Source organism: Rhinolophus ferrumequinum, chromosome 22 (assembly GCF_004115265.2).
Source record: "Rhinolophus ferrumequinum isolate MPI-CBG mRhiFer1 chromosome 22, mRhiFer1_v1.p, whole genome shotgun sequence".
Classification (NCBI taxonomy): domain Eukaryota; kingdom Metazoa; phylum Chordata; class Mammalia; order Chiroptera; family Rhinolophidae; genus Rhinolophus; species Rhinolophus ferrumequinum.
This window is the reverse complement of record NC_046305.1, coordinates 31,289,950-31,311,693: the sequence shown is the minus strand read 5'-3', so window position 1 is coordinate 31,311,693 and position 21,744 is coordinate 31,289,950. Positions and strand designations below refer to the sequence as shown.

Here is a 21,744-nt window from a genome sequence, read left to right as displayed (position 1 = left end):
TGTCCTGAATGTCATCAAAATGTCTTCCTTTCAATATTTCCTTTATTTTCAGGTAAAGAAAGAAGTCAATGGGGGGCAGATCAGGTGAGTAGACAGGGTGTTCCAAGACAGTTATTTGTTTACTGGCTACAAACTCCCTCACAGACAGTGCAGTGTGAGCTGGTGCATTGTCATGATGCAAGAGCCATGAATTGTTGGCGACAAGTTCAGGTCATGTAACTTTTCCACGCAGCCTTTTCAGCACTTCCAAATAGTAAACTTGGTTAACTGTTTGTCCAGTTGGTACAAATTCATAACGAACAATCCCTCTGATAACAAAAAAGGTTAGCAACAGCGTTGCAACAAGTTTGCGAACTTAACTGTCAGACCTCATAAGTATGTGTGAAGGGATGTATATATTGGGGTTCTGACGTAATAAATTTCTTACTGTGGGTTCCAACCAAGAGTTTGCAAAACACTGTACTAGACAGTTGGCACAATGCCTTGTACTACTTAAATTATTATTTCTCGTGGATTTTGCACAGAAGTCTCATTCATTTAAACATATTTATAATTTTGAAAAGAATGGTAACACAAAATAAACCCAAGTCGTCCTTCAGTACATCTCAGCATCCTGACAGTGGAAATGATCATTAATTGCATTTTTCCTTAGCCTTCTCAATGGCCCAAACATGAGCCATTTACCATGGCAATGCAACCACTTCTTCATCATCATAGCTTTCTTTATCTATGAATATAAGACGCCTCCTGTATGCCAGATCCTGCCCTAGTTGATAGGGATGAATAAGACCCTGAAAGGAGTTCACTGAGTGGTCTTCTTGAGAAGGACCTGTTTTCTGTTCTCATTGAGAAGAAAGGTGTGGTGGCCCCTTGGCCTTGCACATCTAGGTTTGTTTCTCATGGAGAAATCTAGAGCTTTAAAAACGAACAATGTCTGGTTGCAATAAAAAAAGCAAAAGTTAACAATTTCTACTTTGTAACAAATTGCTGGAGTAGAAAAAATACACACAAACTATAAAACCACTCAGTAACAATCCATATATTTTACTTTTGCTAGCTCTAGTGTTGTCTAGGATTACTTTATCTTTATTGTTTGTTCAGTTTTCTTCTTAGTTAGCCTGGTTCATAATCCTCTGTTGTATGTTGCAAATAATCCTTCTTTGTTTATCCCTGGTTCTCTGTAGACTGTAAGATCCCTGAAGGCAGGATCTTTACCCACTATCTGCTTTGTGCTTCCCACAATACCTAGAAGAGTAACAGACATTCCCCAAGTACCCCGTCACTTTTGTTGATAGATAAGGAAAAAGTATGGAAGCTTTTACCTTGGAGGAACTGGTAGCCTGGGGCACAATGAGTCTGCATGTGCATTCTGAGTGTAGTTGGAAGAATTCAAACTATAAACACACAGGAAGGACCCTGGAACCAGAAGATACACAGACGGTACCATTTTCCTATATTGTGCCCATGTTTCCAGGAGATCCAGTAAGGAATCCATTTTATAGTAAGGAAAGTCATTTTACAAAAGTGGTAAGTAGACAGAATACAGAACTCAGACCTAGAAAATAGGTCTATGGGTGACTTAAAGACAAAAAGGATAAGCATACCATGTGAGGTCAAGTTAGGTCCTCTCTTTTTCACTTTCTCTTTAAAACCTCAAATTCACAATTAAAATTATACTACCATTATATGATTGGTACTAAAATAATTAAAGGTTACTTATTGTACATGCTTGATATTTTCAACCCAGCCTTGTAAACAAGTTTTTAAAATCTGGTACACTATTTCACAGGCAGATAAAATTGGCAGTAGGTTGCCTTCAATTTCTTTTATTTTCCTTTGGTTGTTTAATCCTTTTAACATAATTCTGAAAGGTGGCCTCAGAGCGAGGTACTTCAGTTACACAAATGTTTGGTACAACTTACAACTACCCCTCTGGTAACCATGGGCCCCAACATTTTAATGAAAGAATATACTTATTGGCAATTCAACAGGAAGCCTGGGCGTGCTCTCTAGGACTGGATGTGCCTATGTGCACAGAGCTCTCTGACCCATCTGACCCTGCCTTCAGGCCCTAAATGTTTGCTGTCTACTCTATATTCCCTAGCAGTGAGCAGAGAATAGCTAGCGTTTCAGGTAAATCCAGATAAACTTGAATGAAACTGAACAAGCTCAAGAGATAATGTTTATGGCGTTTTTCACACAAGAAGAGGCCTCCAAAGAAAGACAATTTTCACCTTTCCAGAGAAAACAGTGTCAGGGTAAGTTGTCTCTTATATCTTATAGGTCTGCACAGGTTACCCCAACGTGGTCCCTAGCCTCAGGAGTAAGAATTGGTCCCTCAGTGCCTACCACTGTTCTTTGCAAAGAGCTGGATCTCTTCCAGGGTATCGAGCTTCTCTTCAGGACAGTTGGATACACAGAGGGCAGTGGAAACAAGCCTGCCATCCTTGACTTGCAGGAATTCATAAAGAACACATGTCTAGGAAACAAAAGAAACAGCAGGAGAATGTCTTAGAGCATGTCTTCTCGTTGGGGTTAATTGTGGAACTTAAAAAATATCCACATGTTATCAAATGTGGGAATAACTATGCTTTTATAATCAAAAGCTTTTATAATCAAAAGCCTCAGCATTATTCAATATGTATTATAACTACTGGGGGTCATCTAGAAAGTCATGCAGCTTGGGAACCACACTCAAATGTTAACAAAACTTCCCTTTTCCAGATTCAGCCTTTCCTGGGGGATAATACTAGGGAGTTATCTGAGGAAGTCACTAAGGATGGGAAGGGACTGACTGAACTGCCACGGACTGCTAGATCAGGGCAGTGAATAGACTGTTCAATGAAATCCACAGAAAGCATATTTGCACCTGAGAGTGTTCAACTATACTTCAGAGACTAGCTGAACCTGGGGAAGTGAAAAGGGAAAAAGGAGGCCAAGGCTATCTCTCCCTCTGCCTCCCAATTTAAAAGCCAGGACACTCATAAGAACCCTCTTGCTGCAGCTGCTCAGACACTGGGCGGGTGGGACATGAAAACAAAACTGGTGTGTCATTAACGGGTCATGTATGGGGCTAACAGAGGCAGCTCCCAGACCCATGCCCAGTACCTGTCCAGGTTGCTGGGATCGGAGGAATGTCAGAGGAAGAGCCCTATAAAGTGACCCTCCAGGGGAGGGGTCAGCAGAGGGGTCCCAGAAGCTTTTTTCCCTTCACCTTCAGGGGGATGGGAGAAAGGGAGGTGGTACGACAATAGATGAGAGGACAGATTTCCTGGGTATATGATAAACATATATTTTACTTAAAGGTTTTTAATTGTGGTAAAATACATATAATTTACCATCTTAATCATTTTAAGTGTTACTAAGTACTTTCCTATTATTGTGCAGCCATCACCACCACCCACTCACAGAACCCTTTTCATCTTGCAAAACTGAAACTCCATACCCATTAAACAATAACTTCCCACTGTACCCCCTCCCCAGCTCCTAGCAACCACCCTTCTCCTTTCTGTCTCTATGAATGTGACTACTCTAGGGACCTCATGTAAGCGGGATCACAAAATGTTTTTCTTTTTGCAACTGGCTTATTCCACTTAGCCTAATATCCTCCAGGTTCACCCATGTTGTAGCACGTGTCAGAATCTCCATTCTTTTCAAGGCTGAATAATACCTCATAATATGTATACACCACATTTTGTTTATCCATGCATATGTTGATAGACACTTGGGTTGCTTCTATTTTTTGGCTATTGAGATTAATGAATTAGAGACTTTTCAGAGCAGGATGATTATGTCTCAGCACTGCACTAGGAATATGATGTGACACAGGAGCATGGGTGCATCTGGGCAGCCCTTTCCTCCTCCTGTTCTCTGCAAGTGCCATCACAAGTGCAGCGGAAGTGCCCCAGGTAATCTATACCCAGAGTACAAATCACCCGCCCTCAACCCCACCTCAGTAGCAACACTCTGGGGTAGAAGAGGCCTGGTCCGAGATTCATATTTGGTGACGCCAAACTTACACTTGGTACCTATTCAGACCCTCAAGATTTCTCTCCTAGGAGCTGCTTTTGCTCATCAAGTCACAAAAATTATTACAAGCAGTCAGTCTACCTATAGAAAATCATGGCCAGGGATTTCTCTCCCCTCAGGGGACTCTTATCTCTTCCCTTCCTGTTCCTGTGTTGGAGTTGAAGGGGGAAAATGCGATCCCACAGTTCCATGGTTGAGAGTGGAGACTGGGTACGGTGAGACACAGTCCCCAGCATTCCCAGTTAGGATGGAGGTATTTCCACGTGGACACAATACTAGGGAGGGTGTACACTTGGTAACATACAATTGGTAACATGATTCCAATACTTTATGATAATAAGAGTAACAACTAACATTTAGTAAGCCTTAGCTCATGGTGTGTCTCAGGGGAGGCTTAAAACAATCAGCAGAGGCTTAAAACAACCTTGGGAGGTGGGTATAACGAGCCATGCTTAAAAGGATGAAAACTCAGCTCACAAAGGGTAAGTACTCTGCCCAAGGTCAAACAGCTGAAAAGTAGCAGAGGCTGAATTTGATTTTAGGACTGGCTGATTCTAAAACCTGTGTCCTTATTACTACACACATGCCTCTCTTTTTATGAGATGGACTCACAGAATTTTGAATGGGAAAACAGGTTCCAGGCTCGGATGACTTAATTTACACAAAGTTTGAAATATGATATAATGCCTCTATTGGTTGGGGACTTACTTGAACACTTACTTTTTTAGGGTCATGTCCTGCCCTGAAAGAGGAGCCCCTTCTACTGGGTAGCTCTTCTTGGCACACACATTGCCAAAGCTGTCATAGCCAAAGAGAAGTCTTCCTGTGGCTCCAGCGACCACCGAGTAACCTGTGATGAACATCTGGCAAAATCCAGGTGGCACATGAGAGCCTGGCCAAAGGGCTGCGAACCTGTGCCCCATCCCTAAATGCTGACATAAAATGGAACTGGGTACAAAATGAACTCCCTAGCATCACTGCACTTCTCTCCTTCAGCAATACTGTCAGTTAGGACACTGCTGCTACTCTAACACTTATTTTAACAGGTTAGGTAGGAAAACATTCTATAATGTTGACACAGATTCCGGTCCATCTTCTCATCTCTTCTCAAGAGTCTGTCATTTTTTTCTTTTTGGCCTAAGTTCACCAGGACAGCTCAATTTTCTTCCCCTTGAGGTTCTTGTTTTATCTAAGTACACCAGCACTATGCTGCTTCTTTCCATCCATCCATTCTCCCTTCCTACTTTCCTCCCCTTCCCTCCTCCTTTCTGTCTTCTCTCCCTGAATTTCCTTCCTTTCCTTCCTTTCTCCTCCTCCTTCCACCTCCCCTTCTCTCTTCCTTTTTCTCTTAGTCTTAGTAGAAGACTCTGACCCTCAAGTGTTGAGGCAACATGGTTGATATGTACCAAAATACTGTGTGTAATGAGTGTGAAGATAGTGTTTTGAAATATGCTTAAAATACACAAAATAAAGAACCTCAAGTATTCTGAGGGACAATAACATCTTACAATTTATTAATTACTTTTATCCAATTTCATAATGAGTTTGGAATATTTGAAATGTCAGCTCAAAATTTCAGTTCCATTAATATGCTTGATAGTCCTTCTATCAAGATTGAGTATGTATTTTCCTCTAAAACAAACAGTGTTGTAAGTTTCTCAATATATGATGCATAGCATACCATTTAATACTCTCGGTATCAATAGTGTCATTCCAGGAGAGAGGATATAATACACCATTTAATGTAGTATTGATACCATATGTTCCAAAGGTACATTGTTCCAAAGTCAAATATGTTTCAGATATTCTGCATTCATTATTAATTTAGAAATCAAAATAACAGTCTTCAAGTGTGCAGTGTGTGTCAGAGACTCTGTCACTAGGAGACAGAAAGATGAACAAAAGAGAGTTCCTGTCCTCAAAAAACACGGCTTAGGAGACAAGCAGGATGTATAAGCTGCAGATGTCCTGGAAGTAAGCTCCCAGTCCCCCAGCATCTCCTCAGGTAGACTCCAGGAGGAGAGAGAGTCACCTTTGTTGGTAGACAGATCCCTCACCCCTTACTCCCAGGCTGTGGGTGTAACTGAGCACTCACGCAGCCTCAACAGTCTTCTACTGCTCTTCCAACTTGGACTGTGGGGATCCTGACTGGGTTAGGACTGAGGGGCAAGAAAGGGGTCCTGTGCTTGTGCCCAGCTCACCATAGATTTAATAATGAAGTGATATTATCCATTTATCAGTATTCTTTATATTAATATCTCTCTTGGGAAACTCATAGGGAGCAGTGGAAGGTTTTATGGGGGCAGAGGGAGAGGATTTGGATGATCCTGAGTCCCTACCATACTACTACTACTTTAACCATCAAAACTTTGTTTTAATTTCTTTCTTTTTTTTAATTAAAGTTTATTGGGGAGACAATTGTTAGTAAAGTTACATAGATTTCAGGTGAACAATTCTGTATTACATCATCTATAAATCCCATTGTGTGTTCACCACCCAGAGTCAGTTCTCCTTCCATCACCATATATTGGATCCCCCTTACCCTCATCTCCCACCCCTCTCCCCCCTTGCCCTCTGGTAACCACTAAACTATTGTCTGTGTTTATGAGTTTTTATTTTTCATTTGTTTGTCTTGTTCTTTTGTTGTTTTTGGTTTATATACCACATATCAGTGAAATCACATGGTTCTCTGCTTTTTCTGTCTTACTTACTTCGCTAGCATTATAATCTCAAGATCCACCCATGTTGTCACAAATGGTCCTATTTCATCTTTTCTTACCGCCGAATAGTATTCTATTGTGTATATATACCACAACTTCTTTATCCATTCATCTATCGAAGGACATTTTGGTTGTTTCCATGTCTTGGCCACCATAAATAAAGCTGCAGTGAACATTGGAGCACACGTGTCTTTATGTATAAATGTTTTCAGAGTTTTTGGGTAGATACCCAGGAGAGGGATTGCTGGGTCATATGGTAATTCTATTCATAATTTTTTGAGGAACCTCCACACTGGCTGCACCAGTCTGCATTCCCACCAACAGTGTATGAGGGTTCATTTTTCTCCACAGCCTCTCCAACACTTGCTACTATTTGTCTTGTTGATGATAGCCATTCTGACTGGGGTGAGGTGATATCTCACTGTGGTTTTTATTTGCATTTCTCTGATGATTAGTGATGTTGAGCATTTTTTCATATGTCTATTTGCCATTTAAATGTCTTCTTTGGAGAAATGTCTCTTCAGGTCCTCTGCCCATTTTTCAATTGGGTTGTTTGTTTTTTTGTTGTTGAGTTGCATGAGTTCCTTGTATATTTTGGATATTAGCCCCTTATCGGAGGCACTGTTTGCGAAAATCTTCTCCCATTCAGTTGGTTGCCTCTTTATTTTGTCAATGGTTTCTTTTGCTGTGCAGAAGCTTTTAAGTTTGATATAGTTCCATTAATTTATTTTAGCTTTTACTTCCCTTGCCTTTGGAGTCAAATTCATAAAATGCTCTTTGAACCCAAGGTCCATAAGTTTACTACCTATGTTTTCTTTAATGCTGTTTATTGTTTTAGGTCTTATGCTTAAGTCTTTGATCCATTTTGAATTAATTTTGGTGCATGGTGACAGATAGCAGTCCAGTTTCATTCTTGTACACGTGGCTCTCCAATTCTGCCAACACAATTTATTGAAGAGGCTTTCTTTTCTCCATTGTATGGTTTTTGCTTCTTTGTCAAAAATTACCTGTGCATATTTATGTGGTTTTAATTTCAAACACACAATCAGAATTCCATATGATAGGTGATTCAGTAGGTGTGTGTACCAGGTACGGTGTGGTTGCTAAGGAGTTCACCATCAATGGTGATATCAGAAAATGGCACTTTGAAAGACAAGTAGGAAAGCGTGAGGTGGGAGAGGACACTGGAGAGGTAAGTAGAGGTAGAGATGGTATAGACTTTGAGAAATTCTGTCCTACATGTCTTATGAAAATATTTTAAAAGCTGGTACTCTATCTGCAACAAAATGTCCCTGTTTATAATTCTGGATCCTCGTCCCAAACCTTCGTTGTCCAGCTCTCACAGCAGGCAGCACCACCAATAATAACCCTGTCCAGCACATCACCAAGGTCAGGATGTCACAAGACTAGAAAGACTGCACAGCAGAAGCATTAGAAAATACTACCTTGTTCTAGTTTTAAATGTCTGTGGCTTAAAAAATGTTCCCGAAGATACTAAAAGCCAGTCAACTAAGTACTCTCATTATTCAAATTTAATGTAGTAAAGAGAACACGGGCATATTGAAGCCTTCAGGTTTATTTTGCAAATGGCATGTAATTTTAGAGCAATTTCTAGTTCTGTGCCACCTCACAGATGGTTCATAACTGTTCAGGCTATGATGCCCCCAGACAGCTGTTGGACTGAGAGTTTGGCAGTGATGTACTAGGTTTGAAGTACTAGGGGCTAGTGAAGACCTTTAAATAACATAACAGCCCAAGGTCAAAGCTGCCAGGCACAGGCAGAACAGCTGCTCCATGCATTTATACAACGGCAGACCCAGATAGAAACACCAGCCTTCTGTGGGGAGTTAAGGAAGAGCTGCTGTAGGTGCACAATTTTTCTCCACTCCAAGGGCCATGAAATAGACAACTGAACATATGGTTACACCTTTCAGGTCCAACATTTCACTGTGCCTGTAACCATGTCTGTCCATATGAAATCAGTCGGGAAAGCCAACAAGTGAATAAATGCTTTCCTAAAGAAAGAGGAACAAATATGGTATTTTAGGGTCTATTCCAATTTTAACGTTTTCAACAAAGGAAATTACTCTCTGGTAGCTATTATCAGGCTTTATAAATTAATCATTTACCAGACAGCAAACGCATGCCTCAATCTGAAATGGATGATTTCATGAACATGGTCTTGGAAAAAGCTGAGTGAGGCTTTTCCTGCTGTTACCTACAACTGTAAAATAAGTATCAAAGCCTCAAGATTCAGCTTCTGAGAGACTCTCCCAGGACTAAAATAGCACAGCCTGATGAGGTCTACCAGCAATTCTACATACCTGGAAACTAGAAGAAAAAACTTGGGGAAAAAATCGTTACCTATCTAACTAGAGGGTTTATACCAAAGACCTGTTTCCCTTTGGCTGCTAAACACAACCAAGTGTGTGTGTTCTGCTTAGCTAAACTAACAGTAATTTATTTCTACCGTGTTTTCCCGAAAATAAGACCTAGCCGGACTATCAGCTCTAATGCATCTTTTGGAGCAAAAATTAATATAAGACCCGGTATTATATTATATTAGACCCAGTATTATTATATTATATTATATTATATTATATTATATTATATTATATTATATTATATTATATTATATTATATTATATTACATAAGACCTGGTCTTACATTATAGTAAAATAAGACCGAGTCTTATATTAATTTTTGCTCCAAAAGATGCATTAGAGCTGATGGTCTGGCTAGGTCTTATTTTCGGGGAAACACGATAGGCTCACCCTGGATTTTCCTGTTAGAAGAACAGCAAACATTTGAGGAACATTTTAATTTGGGGGGCGGAGATGGTAAAAGAACTTCCACACAGTGAGCTCAGATAAGAGACCACACACTGGCCTATTAAACAATTCCCATTGCATTGCAAAGGGAGATTCTTATTTCCTAATGGGGCCTTCTGTTAGAAGGAGGCCTGCAGCAACAAGACAGCCTTTCTAACTGAGCGAGCCTAGGATGTTGAGACCTGAATTCCCCAGGACTGATCTTTATTTTGTTATCATGGCAGGTGTCTCTCATTGTAGCACCAACTTTCACTGGATACCCCCAGAAGCCCTGGCTTCCACAAGATAGGCCCTGGGCATGTGATTTACATTTGGGGCACAGTTATTTGGGGACACACAACTCTGGTGTCTTTCCCATCAGGCACTCACACTTACCAAACCCGTCCAAAAAAGAAAGAACAAGAACAACCACGTCGTATCTGTGCATTTCCTATAAATCTGCGGTCTCCACTGTCGTTGCCTGGGGGTTCTCTCTGCAGAAACCTTCCAGAAAAAGAGGGGAGAAAGTTGACGAAAAGGGGATAAAGCACCAAACGGGTCCCAACCTGGAAACGGAACCCAAACTGACTTTAAGACTGCTCAAAGTAACTTTTTTTGTTTGTTTGTTTGCATTGTACCATGGCCACCTGGAGCTTTCGTAGCGCTTGGAAACACCTCGCGCGGAACGGATGTGAAGTCCCCAGTCGCCAAGTCCCTACCTGGCAGTGCACCTGGAGACGGCCCCACGGTCGTGCCCCAGCACCGCAGTGGGATCCCAGGTCCCCCTCCAGAGGTGCCCAGGGCTCGGAGCGCCGGGCTTTATCAGCGCGGATCGGGAACGGCAGAATTGTCCTGGTGGGGCAGGTGCGTGTAGGAGGAGCCTGAACCCATTTCTCCCGGTAACCTACCCCTGGGTCCCTTCCCCCGGGGCGGACACTCAACAGGTGCTTGGCGCTGAGGCAACGCATCCTGTGCCTCCTGCCGGGACTGGGGGCCAACACTGATCCAGCGACCGCCCACTTCCCCTCCCAGTCCTAGCCCCAGCGACAGGAAGGGGCGCAGCGCCCCCTTGCGGCCGCCCCCGAGTGCCGTCAACTCTGCCCTCTGCGCGCACCCGCCCCGCGGAGTCTGCCGCCTTCCCTGCGGTGTTCCGGAGAGGCCCGGCCTCCCCAGTACTCCAGACACTCACCTCTTCGACGTCAGCACTGGGGCCTCGGGCCGGGTCCGGGATGCCTCCTAGTTAGCGGGTCCCCCACGGCCATGAGCAGAAAGTGGGAAGTCTCAGCCAATCCATACCAAGGGGTGAGGACAGACGTGGTGTTGTATGATCCGCAGTGAACAGGTGAGTAGCGCTCACCTGTGCCAGATTTTGTTGTATTGCGTTATAAGCATTATTAAATAATCCACACGGCATAAACTCTCGTTATCCCTAATCTGCAGGTGAGGGAAACTGAGGCACAGGACAGCAGCGATGTCACTCGCGGAAGAGACACAGCCAGCAAACTGTAAGGCAAGGAGTTGAACCCAGACACTCCAGGAGACGCTCTCAAGGTGGGTCTCTGCAAACACCATTGTGACTCGCATGCCGCTGCTGTTTCTACCAGGACGGTGGACTCTGATGGCTCCCACAGTCTGCCCTGGAGAAACACAAGTCCCCGGAGAAACCGCCGGTGCTAGGAAGTACAAGAAGAATAGAAACCCAGGGGGTCCCGAAGACGGCCTTCATCTGTGAGAATGGGAGTGTGGAGGGAAGAAATGCTGAGGAGGGAGGTGGAATAAAAGAATTTGAGGTTCTGAGATTCTGCCTCTCTCCCACTTTGCTTTGGGACAATCATTGCCCGACCCTTCACAGTTGAAATGCTAGTGAAATTAAAACAGCTGCAGACTGATCCTCCATCCCATTGACTCTCCTCCAACCCCACTGACTCTCCTCCCCGCTCCCCGCGCGCGTACACACACACACACACACACACACACACACACACACACGACGAAGGCTGCTGGGTGACTGTTTGCTTCCATACTGCTTCTCCCCTGATGGTAGAAACCTGGCCAGAGGAATATTTATCAGGGTAGCTGAAACGCCAGGGAACATGAATTCACATGCCAAATGCATAACTAGACATCTGAGGAATACAACTACTATAAAAAGACCACAATTGAACAACATTTACCATCTGAAACTGAGTTATTAGAGCTTATGGACCAAGGTTTTAAATAAGCATGTAAATATAGTGAAGATGAGGGGTGACAATAGCAATCTGAATCAGGAAAAATATTATGAAACTAAAACGAACAGAAAGATTAGGCATGAAAAATAGAATAATTGGAATGAATATTCATTGATGCTATTTATAAATAACATGGGTTAAATAGTAGAATAGATGAAGCTGAAGAGGAATTCATAATTGGAAGAGGAGTTTCCACTCTCCAGAGACAGCAGGAAAAGATTTTTAAAAATAAAATAAGGCAGCTTATTTTTAAATTTTCTAATTAACATCAAGGCTAGAACTAGAATAGAAAAGGAATGATATACAAATGGAGAGGAGGAAATATTTGACATATACTGGAAATAAATTTTAAGGTTGAAAGAACCTTAAGATGGAAAGGGCAAGTCTCAAGACATACCTTTATTATTTATTTTATATACATATTATTTTATATACATATTATTTTACATACACATTTTATTTTATATACATATTATATATATATATATATATATATATATATATATATATATATATATATAATACCTTTATTATTTGTTTTAGGAATTTCCTAAAAATCCATTTACTGGAGCAGTAGACCCAACTAGCTCTCATCAAGAGAACAGCTCTTCATCAGAACCATAGATCACTCTTCTAGATTATCACATGACTGTACCCTTCAAGGCTCTCTTCAAACCCTCCCTTACTGCATCCACCAATCCTCAACTATTATATGAAAAACTTACCTAATCTAATTAGCCTCACTGCATCGAAAGACCCATCTTGTACCAGACCCTAAAAAAAACTATAAATATCCTATCTTGAAACACATCGAATATGTTAATATTCATACATTCACACTAATACTAAGTAAAAATGAAGCCTCATTGATTGCCTTGAGAAGATTCTAGAGGGCAGACTCATTATTTCCAAAACTGGTAAATAAAGGGAAAGAATCAAGCACATCCTGCCTCTTCTATACAAATCATACTTCAGGATAATCCCATAACTGATGAAAGAGGTTTCTTTTTATAGAAGTATTCTGGCTTATAAGAGTGGAAGGAAAGATAGAATTTAGGATATCACAGTTTTCCAAACATCACAAAAAGGGACCATCAGACATCAGTGTCCTCACAGTGAAGACTACATTGTGAAGAGGTCATGCCAGAAAAGTCCACCTGAATCTGACTACCAAATTATAATACAGAGAATAGAGGAACAAGTGAAATGACACCACTGGGATGCCACCAGTAAGACAAAGAGTGGGAAAGTCTTCAAATACATCAACATCAACAATAACAATAACAGCAAAAATATTATAAGAAAAAAAGACAGAGAGTAAACCTATAAATTAAAAGAGACTTGGGAGATAGTTTAACTAATTACAATGTATGGACATTGTTTAGATCCAAATTAAACCAACTGTAAAAATAAGAAGAGGAGGATTAGGAAATGTGAATCCTGATTGAATATTTATTGATTTTAAGTACTAATTTCTACTAATGAATTTGGGGATCTGATTATGTCATCAGGGTTAAATTTAAAAAGGAGAGTCCTTATCTTTTAGATTTACGTACTGAAACTTTTATAAAATGATAGGTTGTCTGGGATTTGCTTTTAAAAATCCAGGGCAAAGGGAAGTGGGTGGAGGTGTTAGGGAAATTGACCATCAATTGATAATTGCTAAAGTTGGGGGAAGTGTACATGGAGATTAATTAAATTGTTTTCTCTACTTTCGTGTGCATGAATACAAGGACAGTATAGCCACCAGGCTCCCTTCCTAAATGTAATCCTTGGAACTTTCAGTTTGGTTAAAAATAATTTTTTATTACAAAAGGTTATATACATTAAATTACATCATTTATGTTATATATTCTTTTGTATATATCAAATATTGCCTAATAAAGTTGTATGTAGCATATATATGTTACATGTACAATATATCTAAATTATAAGGCATACCCTGAAGCCACCTCCCAATTTAAGAACTGGAGCATTACCATAACGTTCCTCCTGAACACCATCCCTTGCCAAACCTTCAATTTCACAGGTAACCTTGGTTCTGAATTTTGTTTATCAACTCCTTGCTGAAACACACTTACCTCACAATATTTTATTCCTTAAATGACATAATTTTTTGCTTTTTAGGGAATGTTATTAAAAATGGTGGTATATGGTATGAAGCTTGTCTGGAACTTTCTTCACTCATTATTTTTTCATGCTTGGTTTGAAAATTGAGATTAGTCTTTCATAGACTTAACCAATTTAACCACAGACTTTCTAACTGGAATATGGAAGCACAGACAATCAGATTCTAGAGTCCTCAAATTCTTTTGAAGATAGATGCTTGCACTGCTAGGGGCTGGCTGCAGAATCTAATTTGTTGGCTTTCCTTTGTCCATTTCCATTCAGTCTGATTGTAATGTTATTTGTGTAGTAATCAGATCTCTTATCCCCTAGGTTTCTACTTTGCACAGAGCAAAGCCCTCCTGTGAATGACCTCAAGACATTTCCTACTTCACTTCACCAAGTTTTGTACCTATATAATTGAATTTTGAGAATTTGTTATGTAGTCTGGTTATAAGTCCTTTATCACTTATGTGATTGGCAAATATTTTCTCCTAGTCCACCTTAGCCCCAACCATCATCACCATCCCTCTGCTTCCACACTTGCCTTTCTGTAATCTCTCCCCCACATAGACAAAACAGTCCATTCAAACACAAATCAGGCAAAAAATAAATAAACATAAATCAGGTCATTATCTCTCTGTTCAAATTCCCCCGACCCCCATGGCTCCCACACTTCTCACATTAAATTCCAAATCCTTAACATGAATTACAAAATCATGTGTCTGGCTACATCCCAGAGTTTCTCTAAGGCTTTGCAAGGGTCATCTTAAATAGAGCTGTCTCATTGTGTTGGGGGCCACGTTTTAAAAGAGAGTTATCGCATACTGTCTCAAAGAAATGTCTCTGAAGGCATACGTTTTTGAAATATGTATTTCATCATTGAAGCCTTTAGTAAAATAAAAAATATATCAACCATGTTCTCTATACTCAGGGCTCTTTTCAGTCTACAATCTCCCAGGAAATAGTGCTTGAAGTCCTCTTTTGCCCTCAATGCGCAAATCAAACATCCCCTCTTTTATGAAGCCTTCTCTGTCTACTGCCCTCTTAATCCACCCTCAGTCCCAACACCCCACAGACAAAATGGTTCTCTGTTATGTTTTCTTAGCTGTGTGTTCACACATAATGATTGAATGGAAATCCGTGAAACTCGTGTCTGCCTTACATTACTATGGCGGGGGGGCACAAGTTTATTAATTCATTTTTTAAATATGCATATATACTGCATCTAATCAATTTAAAGGCTCACTTTTTCATATTTTAAAGACTGAAATTGGGATATCTTCAGTAATATAATTAGAAAGCATAACTTCTCAGCATTTTTTTCTTTCTTGGTATCATGTAAAATAATGGTACCTTGAAACTGACACTGATAGGTCGGCCGGTAAAGGAATGCGTATGGTCAGGCAAGTTAAGAAAGTTTTTATTGTAAGAGAGAAAAGTATATTGGACTGAGCAAAGACCACTATTGTCCGGGCTGCACACCTAAAGGAAACTTGCAGCCCCGAAGGAGGAGGTGAGGAGGTTTTTATAGGGGCTGTGCTGACAGGGTAGCATTGTTTGAACAGAAAATGTTGGCTGCCTGCAAGCCAGTAGCTGTTTTGTGGTGTTTTCTGTTATCGCAAGTTTGGCTCTGTCTGCAGGGGCAGGCCAACAGACATTTTGTTGTTTTCTTGCAGTCATAGCTCTGTCTGTAAGTCAAGGTCTCTGAGAGCTAACATTCAGAGACCTAACATTAAGTCAAGGTCTCTAACATTCAGAGACCTACCATTCCAGCCTTGTTTGTTATTATAAAGGAGAGGGGCCATCGTGTCTCTCTTCTGTAGCTGCTTCAGGTTGAACGGGGGCAGCGAGAGGAGGGGGACATTGTGGAAGGGACTGGTAATGTTGTAGGAGAAGCATTTTACGGACAGCTCCATTTGCGAACACCTGGAGTCTGCTGTACAGGAATTAGATGAAAAGGTGGAGGAAGCAGGGACCAAAGGCTAGGACCAAAAAAGATAATGATTAGAGGCCCTACAAGGGGAAGAAGACAAGGGCGCCAGCTACCCATAAACCAGGAACTCCACTGGTTTCTGTGGCCGTCTCTGTTTTTCTGGGCCTGGACGAGGTCCTGTGATAGAGCCTGAAAGTGTGTAAGGAGACTCCAAGCCCTGCTGTTCTTGTCGCTACCCCTGCAGAAATGCCCAGTGACACTAGGAGTGGAATAAGGAAGACGGTCCTTTTTTGGTGCATGAGAGTGTACATGGGGACAGATAGAGACTGATTATTGGGGGCAATCTGAATATCTGGAGAAAGTAAAACTAGGGTGCAGGTATCTGTCCAGTTGGTCGGGAGGCAGGCGTATGTGGAAGATGATGAATTAGGTTGAGGGTCCGGAGGAGACAAGGGGTAATGGTAGGGAAAGTGTTACCATTGGGCAGCTTATGTCTCCTCTGGGGTTGAGAAGACAGGTGATGGAATCATCGAGAAGGAGCTCTAAAATGGACCTATGGAGGTTAAGGGGAAAGGTGGAGGTAACCAATAGGATTTGGAGGGGTAGCAAAGGAGCGGGGAGTGAGGTTGGGGGTGTTTGGTTTGTGCAGTGAGGACAGGGGCAGGGGCAGGGGTCACCATTCATGAGTTTCTCGGTTTTTCCTGTGAAGTGGAAGCCAGGTGGGGCTCAGGCCTGAGCTGTGATATCGTGGAGCCTGGGCGGTCCTGTGCAGTGGCAGGACAGGCGGTTCAGCCATTTTTTCAGCCTAGAGAAGTGAAACTGGGGTTGGCTGCAGTGGGGGTGGTGAGAAGTACCCAGAAGGGTTCTTTCCCCATTGTCATAAGTCTGAAGGGTTGAGGTCTTTGAGAAGGACTCAGTCTCTTGGGGCTAGGGAAAGAAACAGAAAAAGAGGCGGTATGTTGGGGTCGGGGAAGAATGGGGTCTGCATGCTTCCTAAGGATCTGCCGAATGAGACTAAAGGCTGGGAGGTAGTCTCCCATTGGTAAGCTATTAGGAGGGAGCTTGACTAGTAGGAAAGGTCTGCCATACATGAGCTCAAAAGAACTGAGGGAGGTGGGGGCCCAAGGGGTGGTATGGATTTAATAAGGGAGATACAGTCGACCGTGGTGGCCCTGTGGGTGGGAGTGAGTTGGACTCCCAAGTAGACAAACAAGGAGGAAGAGAGTTGTGTCTTGTGTGGGGATACCTCGTAGCCCTTGTTACTGAGGAAGTTAAGAAGGGAAGCGGTGTGGCGGAGAGAGAGTGAGTGAGATGGACTGCAAAAAAGGAGATCATCCACGTACTGTAGGGGTATGTTGGGAGCGAGGTTGAGAGAGGCTAGGTCAGCTATTAGGGCCTGGCTGAAAAAGGGGGGGGGTTGTCCCTGAACTCTTGGGAAGGACTGTCATCTTTGAGGTCTAGGACAGTGAAGTGAGTGGTATGGAGGGAGGGGGGAAATGTGAGAAGGAAGCATATAAGAGTTGATTTGGAAACGAGGATGGATCGCACAGCTTGATCTTGACAAGACAGTGGTGTATAGCCATAGAAGGGGTGGAGATGTTCCAAACAACGGGATCGACGAAGGATGGAGGTAAGGGGATCTGTATCTGAGTGTAGGAGGGGGAGAGCGCAAGGAGAAGGGTGGGTTCAGGATCAGGTGGACGAAATTGAAAGGAGACTTTGAATTTGGAGAGTGGGACACCTGGGGAGTACTAGAAATGAGTGGTAAAAACCGAGTTATGAAGTGAGCAAGTTAGGGCTGTGGTAGTTAGAGATTGTGAGATAAGGCCATCAATCCTGTCAATGGAGGTATGGGACGGATGAGTAGGCTCTGAAAATTTGGGCAGGGCAGAGTAGGTGGCCCCTGTGTCTATTAAGAAGGAGATTGGCTTACTTGCCACTTGAAGAGTTAACCTGGGCTCCGCTGTTGTGATGCAGGAGGGAGCCGGGGGCCCTGGGCTCCGTCAGTCCTCTGTGGCTAAGCCAAGAAGGCTAGGAAGGTTGAGGTCGGATCCTCCTGAGGAATGGGAATGGTGGCACGACTAGGCCTCCAAAATCTGGGCAGCCTTGTGTATAGACTGAACTACCTTAGGGGCGTTGAGCTGGAAGTTAAAGTTCTGAATCAGGGGCTTAAGGTGGTTACAGAGTCGCTCTCAGGGGTGGGTTGGAAGCCTTGCACAAGAGCCATCTGTAGCTTAATAGACTTGATTCTGGAAGAGATAAACTTGACAAAAAGGTCAAAAAGGCAAGGTCCAAATAGGAGTAGCCTGAAGAGAAGAGGAACGAGTAAAGGTGAGAGAAGGGACTATAACTAGGGTCCCTAAGAGCGAGAAGGGCATTGGGGGGGGAGGGCGTGTAAGCAAAGAGGAAAACTGAAGCTCTTAAGATAAAGATATTAAGAGCAGCTCCAGGAGTCTGGGGTTAGTTATTAGTAGTTATCAGTCCTGGAAGCGTGACTTGTTTTTCAAAGAGAAGCTTAAGGTCTTCAGTTGGCTAATAGGAAAAGAAGCAATAGTCTTTTTTCTGGGGGAGTCCTGTGGAGACTTGAATAAAACAGGTTTGATTCGAAGGGAAAGGGGACCCAGCGGCTGACTCTCTGTAGCCTGATAGTAGTTCAGGTGTTTGGGAGAACTGCAGAGTCGCTTCTGTTTAGGAGTTAACTGGGCTGTTAGAGACCCCTCCCCCTCTAGACTTTTAACAGTACTTGGTCCCCACGTTACAACTTCACAACTTTAAGGGGCTGTAATGTGTAGTCGGCCTGGGGGAGGTGCCAGTCCTTATATTTTAAGTGCCTGTTGTCCTTTTCCCAAGTTAATAATATAGAAAATAACAGAATTGAGGTCAGAATCCAAAGTGATGTGCAGTAATTAGAGCCAGGGCTTAGAGGTCCCCTGACAAAACTTTTTCTAGAGTCCTTTCTAAGTGTGATTTGTTTATTTTATATTTTTTCTGAGGCATAGGCCAATAGTAAAGAATAGGCTGAGTAAAATGAGCCCAAATTAGGGCTTTTATCTTTACAACCAAGTAGGTTTTAGAGGAAATAGATAGGTCCTGAGTGAACAGTCAAGAAAGAACAAATGGCTTCTATATTAATCAGGAAATTAACAGACTTACCTGCCACGTCAAGCTCCCACAGTTCCACCCCTGTGATGAGAAGAGCTTGGGAACTTCAGGCCCAACAGTGATCACAGCCATTTGTGGTGAGGGAGTTGGTTCCTGTTCCCTTCAGAATAGGAGGCAATCCCTCCTCCAGTGCCCTTTTAGTTTGCACAGGGGGCACTGCTGGTTTGGAGGATTAGGATTTTCCTTACTCCAGTGGTCTGGCATTTCCTCTTCTGGGGTTTCTGGGGTGCCCTGAGGTGGCTTCAGCCTGGGTTGTTTATAATTGTGGCCAAAAATCTGGCCTGTCTCTGGCCTTGTCTGTAGTCTCACTGTTCCTTTATTACTTGTTTTTACTGTTTCGGTTGTTAAAGATATTTAAACAAATTTCCTGGCCTTTTCTAGATTGTGTGGCTTTTTATTAACAATGGGTCAGAATTACTATAATTTGCTGTCAGGTGAGGGAAAATACTAGGCCAAGCTTAATGAATTTATCCTAACTTATCTAGGTTTTTGGTAAAAACAGTTGAATTATTGTTTTTTAATAGTTGTTTATATCTGACATGAGAAGGGCACATGAACACCAGTAGTCCTAGAATATAGAAATTATTGTATTTCTATATAATAAATAACGTACACACACACACACACACACACATAATCTTTGTTTTTTAGGTGGAAAACTTTTTATATTACTAGTAGACCAATAGTCTAATAAACTTTGTCTTAATTATCAGAGAGAGAAAACTGAGCTTGAATTTTGTACTAGCTTTATAACACTAATTTTTAGTGATAACCAAAAGCAAGTAATGAGCACTTTCCGTGGTAAATAGAGGAATATATTTTGTAACCTTCAAAAGCATAGGCTTTTGTAATGAAATACATGGTGCATTCATTAACAGATCTTAATTTATCTCTTAATGTTCCTGTGACAAGAAGCCAGAAATAAACTCAGACCTATCCAATAATTGATATTTCAGTATTTCATTATTTTGGAATACCTAGATAGTTAATAACTTTTATCATTTGACACAACTTAGTAAACCCAAGAAACCAGCCTTAGTATAAAATATTTCGTTAGATCACATGATGCTGAGAAGTAGTTGAGTTAGTTTTTATTACCTTAATTAATATAAGCACTTAATCTCTTCCTTTTAGTCAATCAAATATTATAAACTGGCAATACCATCTAGAGGCAAAAACCATTATAATATATATAAAACAGAGACAAGTATGGACCTTAGAGACTATATACGTAAACAGAACCACCAACAATTGTAGGGAGGACCTAAGATCTTATAGTTGTCCTTATAACTTCAGGAGACTGTAATAAGGAGTGGGGGAGACTTGTCACCTAGGTTTAAAAATGCCTCTTTTTTTTTTCTCTTCAGTTACCTCAGCCTCAAGCAGAAGCAGCAGCAGTCCTTTGTTTACATTTGAGGTTATCCATGAGACTTTGAAAGGTACTGAGAGTTAGAGAAATCTTTTAAGACTTACTTTTGTCAAGTTACTGCATATGGCGTTGGTGTACCAAACAATTTTAAATATACGACTTAGGGGGCTCACAGAAGATATAGATACAGAGTTCCCAATCAGTTTGGTGTCTAAGACACAAATAGAAAAGGAAAAGAAATGAAGACAGACCAGGGGCAAATAAAACAAATAAGTTACATAAATCAGAGTACTTACATGTCACGTCCAGCGCAACACGGGCAGTGAGGGTGCGAGAAGGGGCGGCATTGGGTTAGGTTTTAAGAAAGAAAAAAACAGAGATTTAATGCAGTTAAATCTCAGAAGGCCAGGGGGTCTCGCAGTCACCAGTGACTGGAACCCCGAATCGGGCCAACTGGTGGCTTTTATTGATAATCACACAAGGAAGTAGCATTATCTTTTCCACAGTCTGTGAATCTCATACATCATGTCACAAAAGTGAATCAAACCAATTATCTTTGTCCCCAAGCAGCTGGAGCAGAAAGTCTTGTGATGACTTAGGTGAGGTATGCACCTCCCTGGGGGGCAAGTCTCTCATGCTGTAACAGTTCCGTTGAGATAAGTGGAGAGAGCTGATCTTTATTGTCCTCATGACTTCTCTCACAATCAGGTGAGAGAGGAAAGCCAGAGTCAGCAATGGCTTTTCCCAGGCAAGGGGGAAGGGGAAGCAAGGCTCCTTCCCGGATTTTCTAAGGCATCTCATTGGGGGTCCCCACTCTGTTCCGCCTGGCTTAGGCTGTATCTCACGTGAGATATCTTACCTGTCTTTGGCTGTAAACCATCTTTTGGGGACCAGACAAAGAGACATAAGGTGTAAAACACTGAGATAAGCAAAGTCCCAAAAAGGCACAGTCTCACAGACTTTTCTTTCCTCAAGGAAAGATACGGGGGAACTGTCGGCTAGGCTGCTGTGTGACAACACTTACAGAACCAAATCCTTCTGAAATGAGGAGCTGGAGTTTGGGGGAGAAGGTTTAGGCTGAGAGGGTAGTAGGGCATGGGGCCGAGGAAGAGGGGCCTGATCATTAGCTGGGTCAAACGAGGGAGTTTCATCTGGAGGAAGAGAAGGCTTAGAGTGGGCTAGGAGAATTTGGAAAGCGTTGCAGGTTTGGCAGAGGGAGGTTCGAGCTCGAAGAGTAAAGAAGGCCTGGACATAGGGAATTTCTGACCACTTTCCGTTGTGGTGACAGAAGTTATATTCGGGTCAGGCATGTTATAGTAAAAGATAAGTCATGTGGGTCGGATCTTCTGTAAGTTGAGCCTGAGGGCATGTAAGTTGTGG

General features: G+C 42.1%; 1 protein-coding gene and 1 long non-coding RNA gene across 4 annotated transcripts in view; one reads left to right on the top strand and one right to left on the bottom strand.

The window, feature by feature from the left end:
- SLC44A3 (solute carrier family 44 member 3) overlaps positions 1-10,596 on the bottom strand; it is an 86,601-nt gene extending 76,005 nt beyond the window's left edge. The window contains 6 exon segments of the mRNA XM_033092098.1: positions 1,323-1,416; positions 2,350-2,454; positions 2,457-2,479; positions 4,750-4,892; positions 9,957-10,064; positions 10,280-10,596. Of these exon segments, the coding sequence (XP_032947989.1) occupies positions 1,323-1,416; positions 2,350-2,454; positions 2,457-2,479; positions 4,750-4,892; positions 9,957-10,064; positions 10,280-10,528 (722 nt within the window). The 5' untranslated portion in view covers positions 10,529-10,596.
- LOC117014349 (uncharacterized) lies at positions 10,255-14,798 on the top strand. Of its 3 annotated transcripts, none has more exons than XR_004421496.1 (4): positions 10,255-10,424; positions 10,593-10,902; positions 11,001-11,288; positions 14,231-14,798. It is a non-coding gene; the product is annotated as an uncharacterized LOC117014349 (long non-coding RNA). The 3 variants fall into 3 exon arrangements; XR_004421495.1 differs by lacking the exon at positions 14,231-14,798 and adding an exon at positions 12,335-13,856; XR_004421494.1 differs by lacking the exon at positions 14,231-14,798 and having other exon boundaries at positions 11,001-11,484.
- Positions 14,799-21,744: the final 6,946 nt, after the last annotated feature.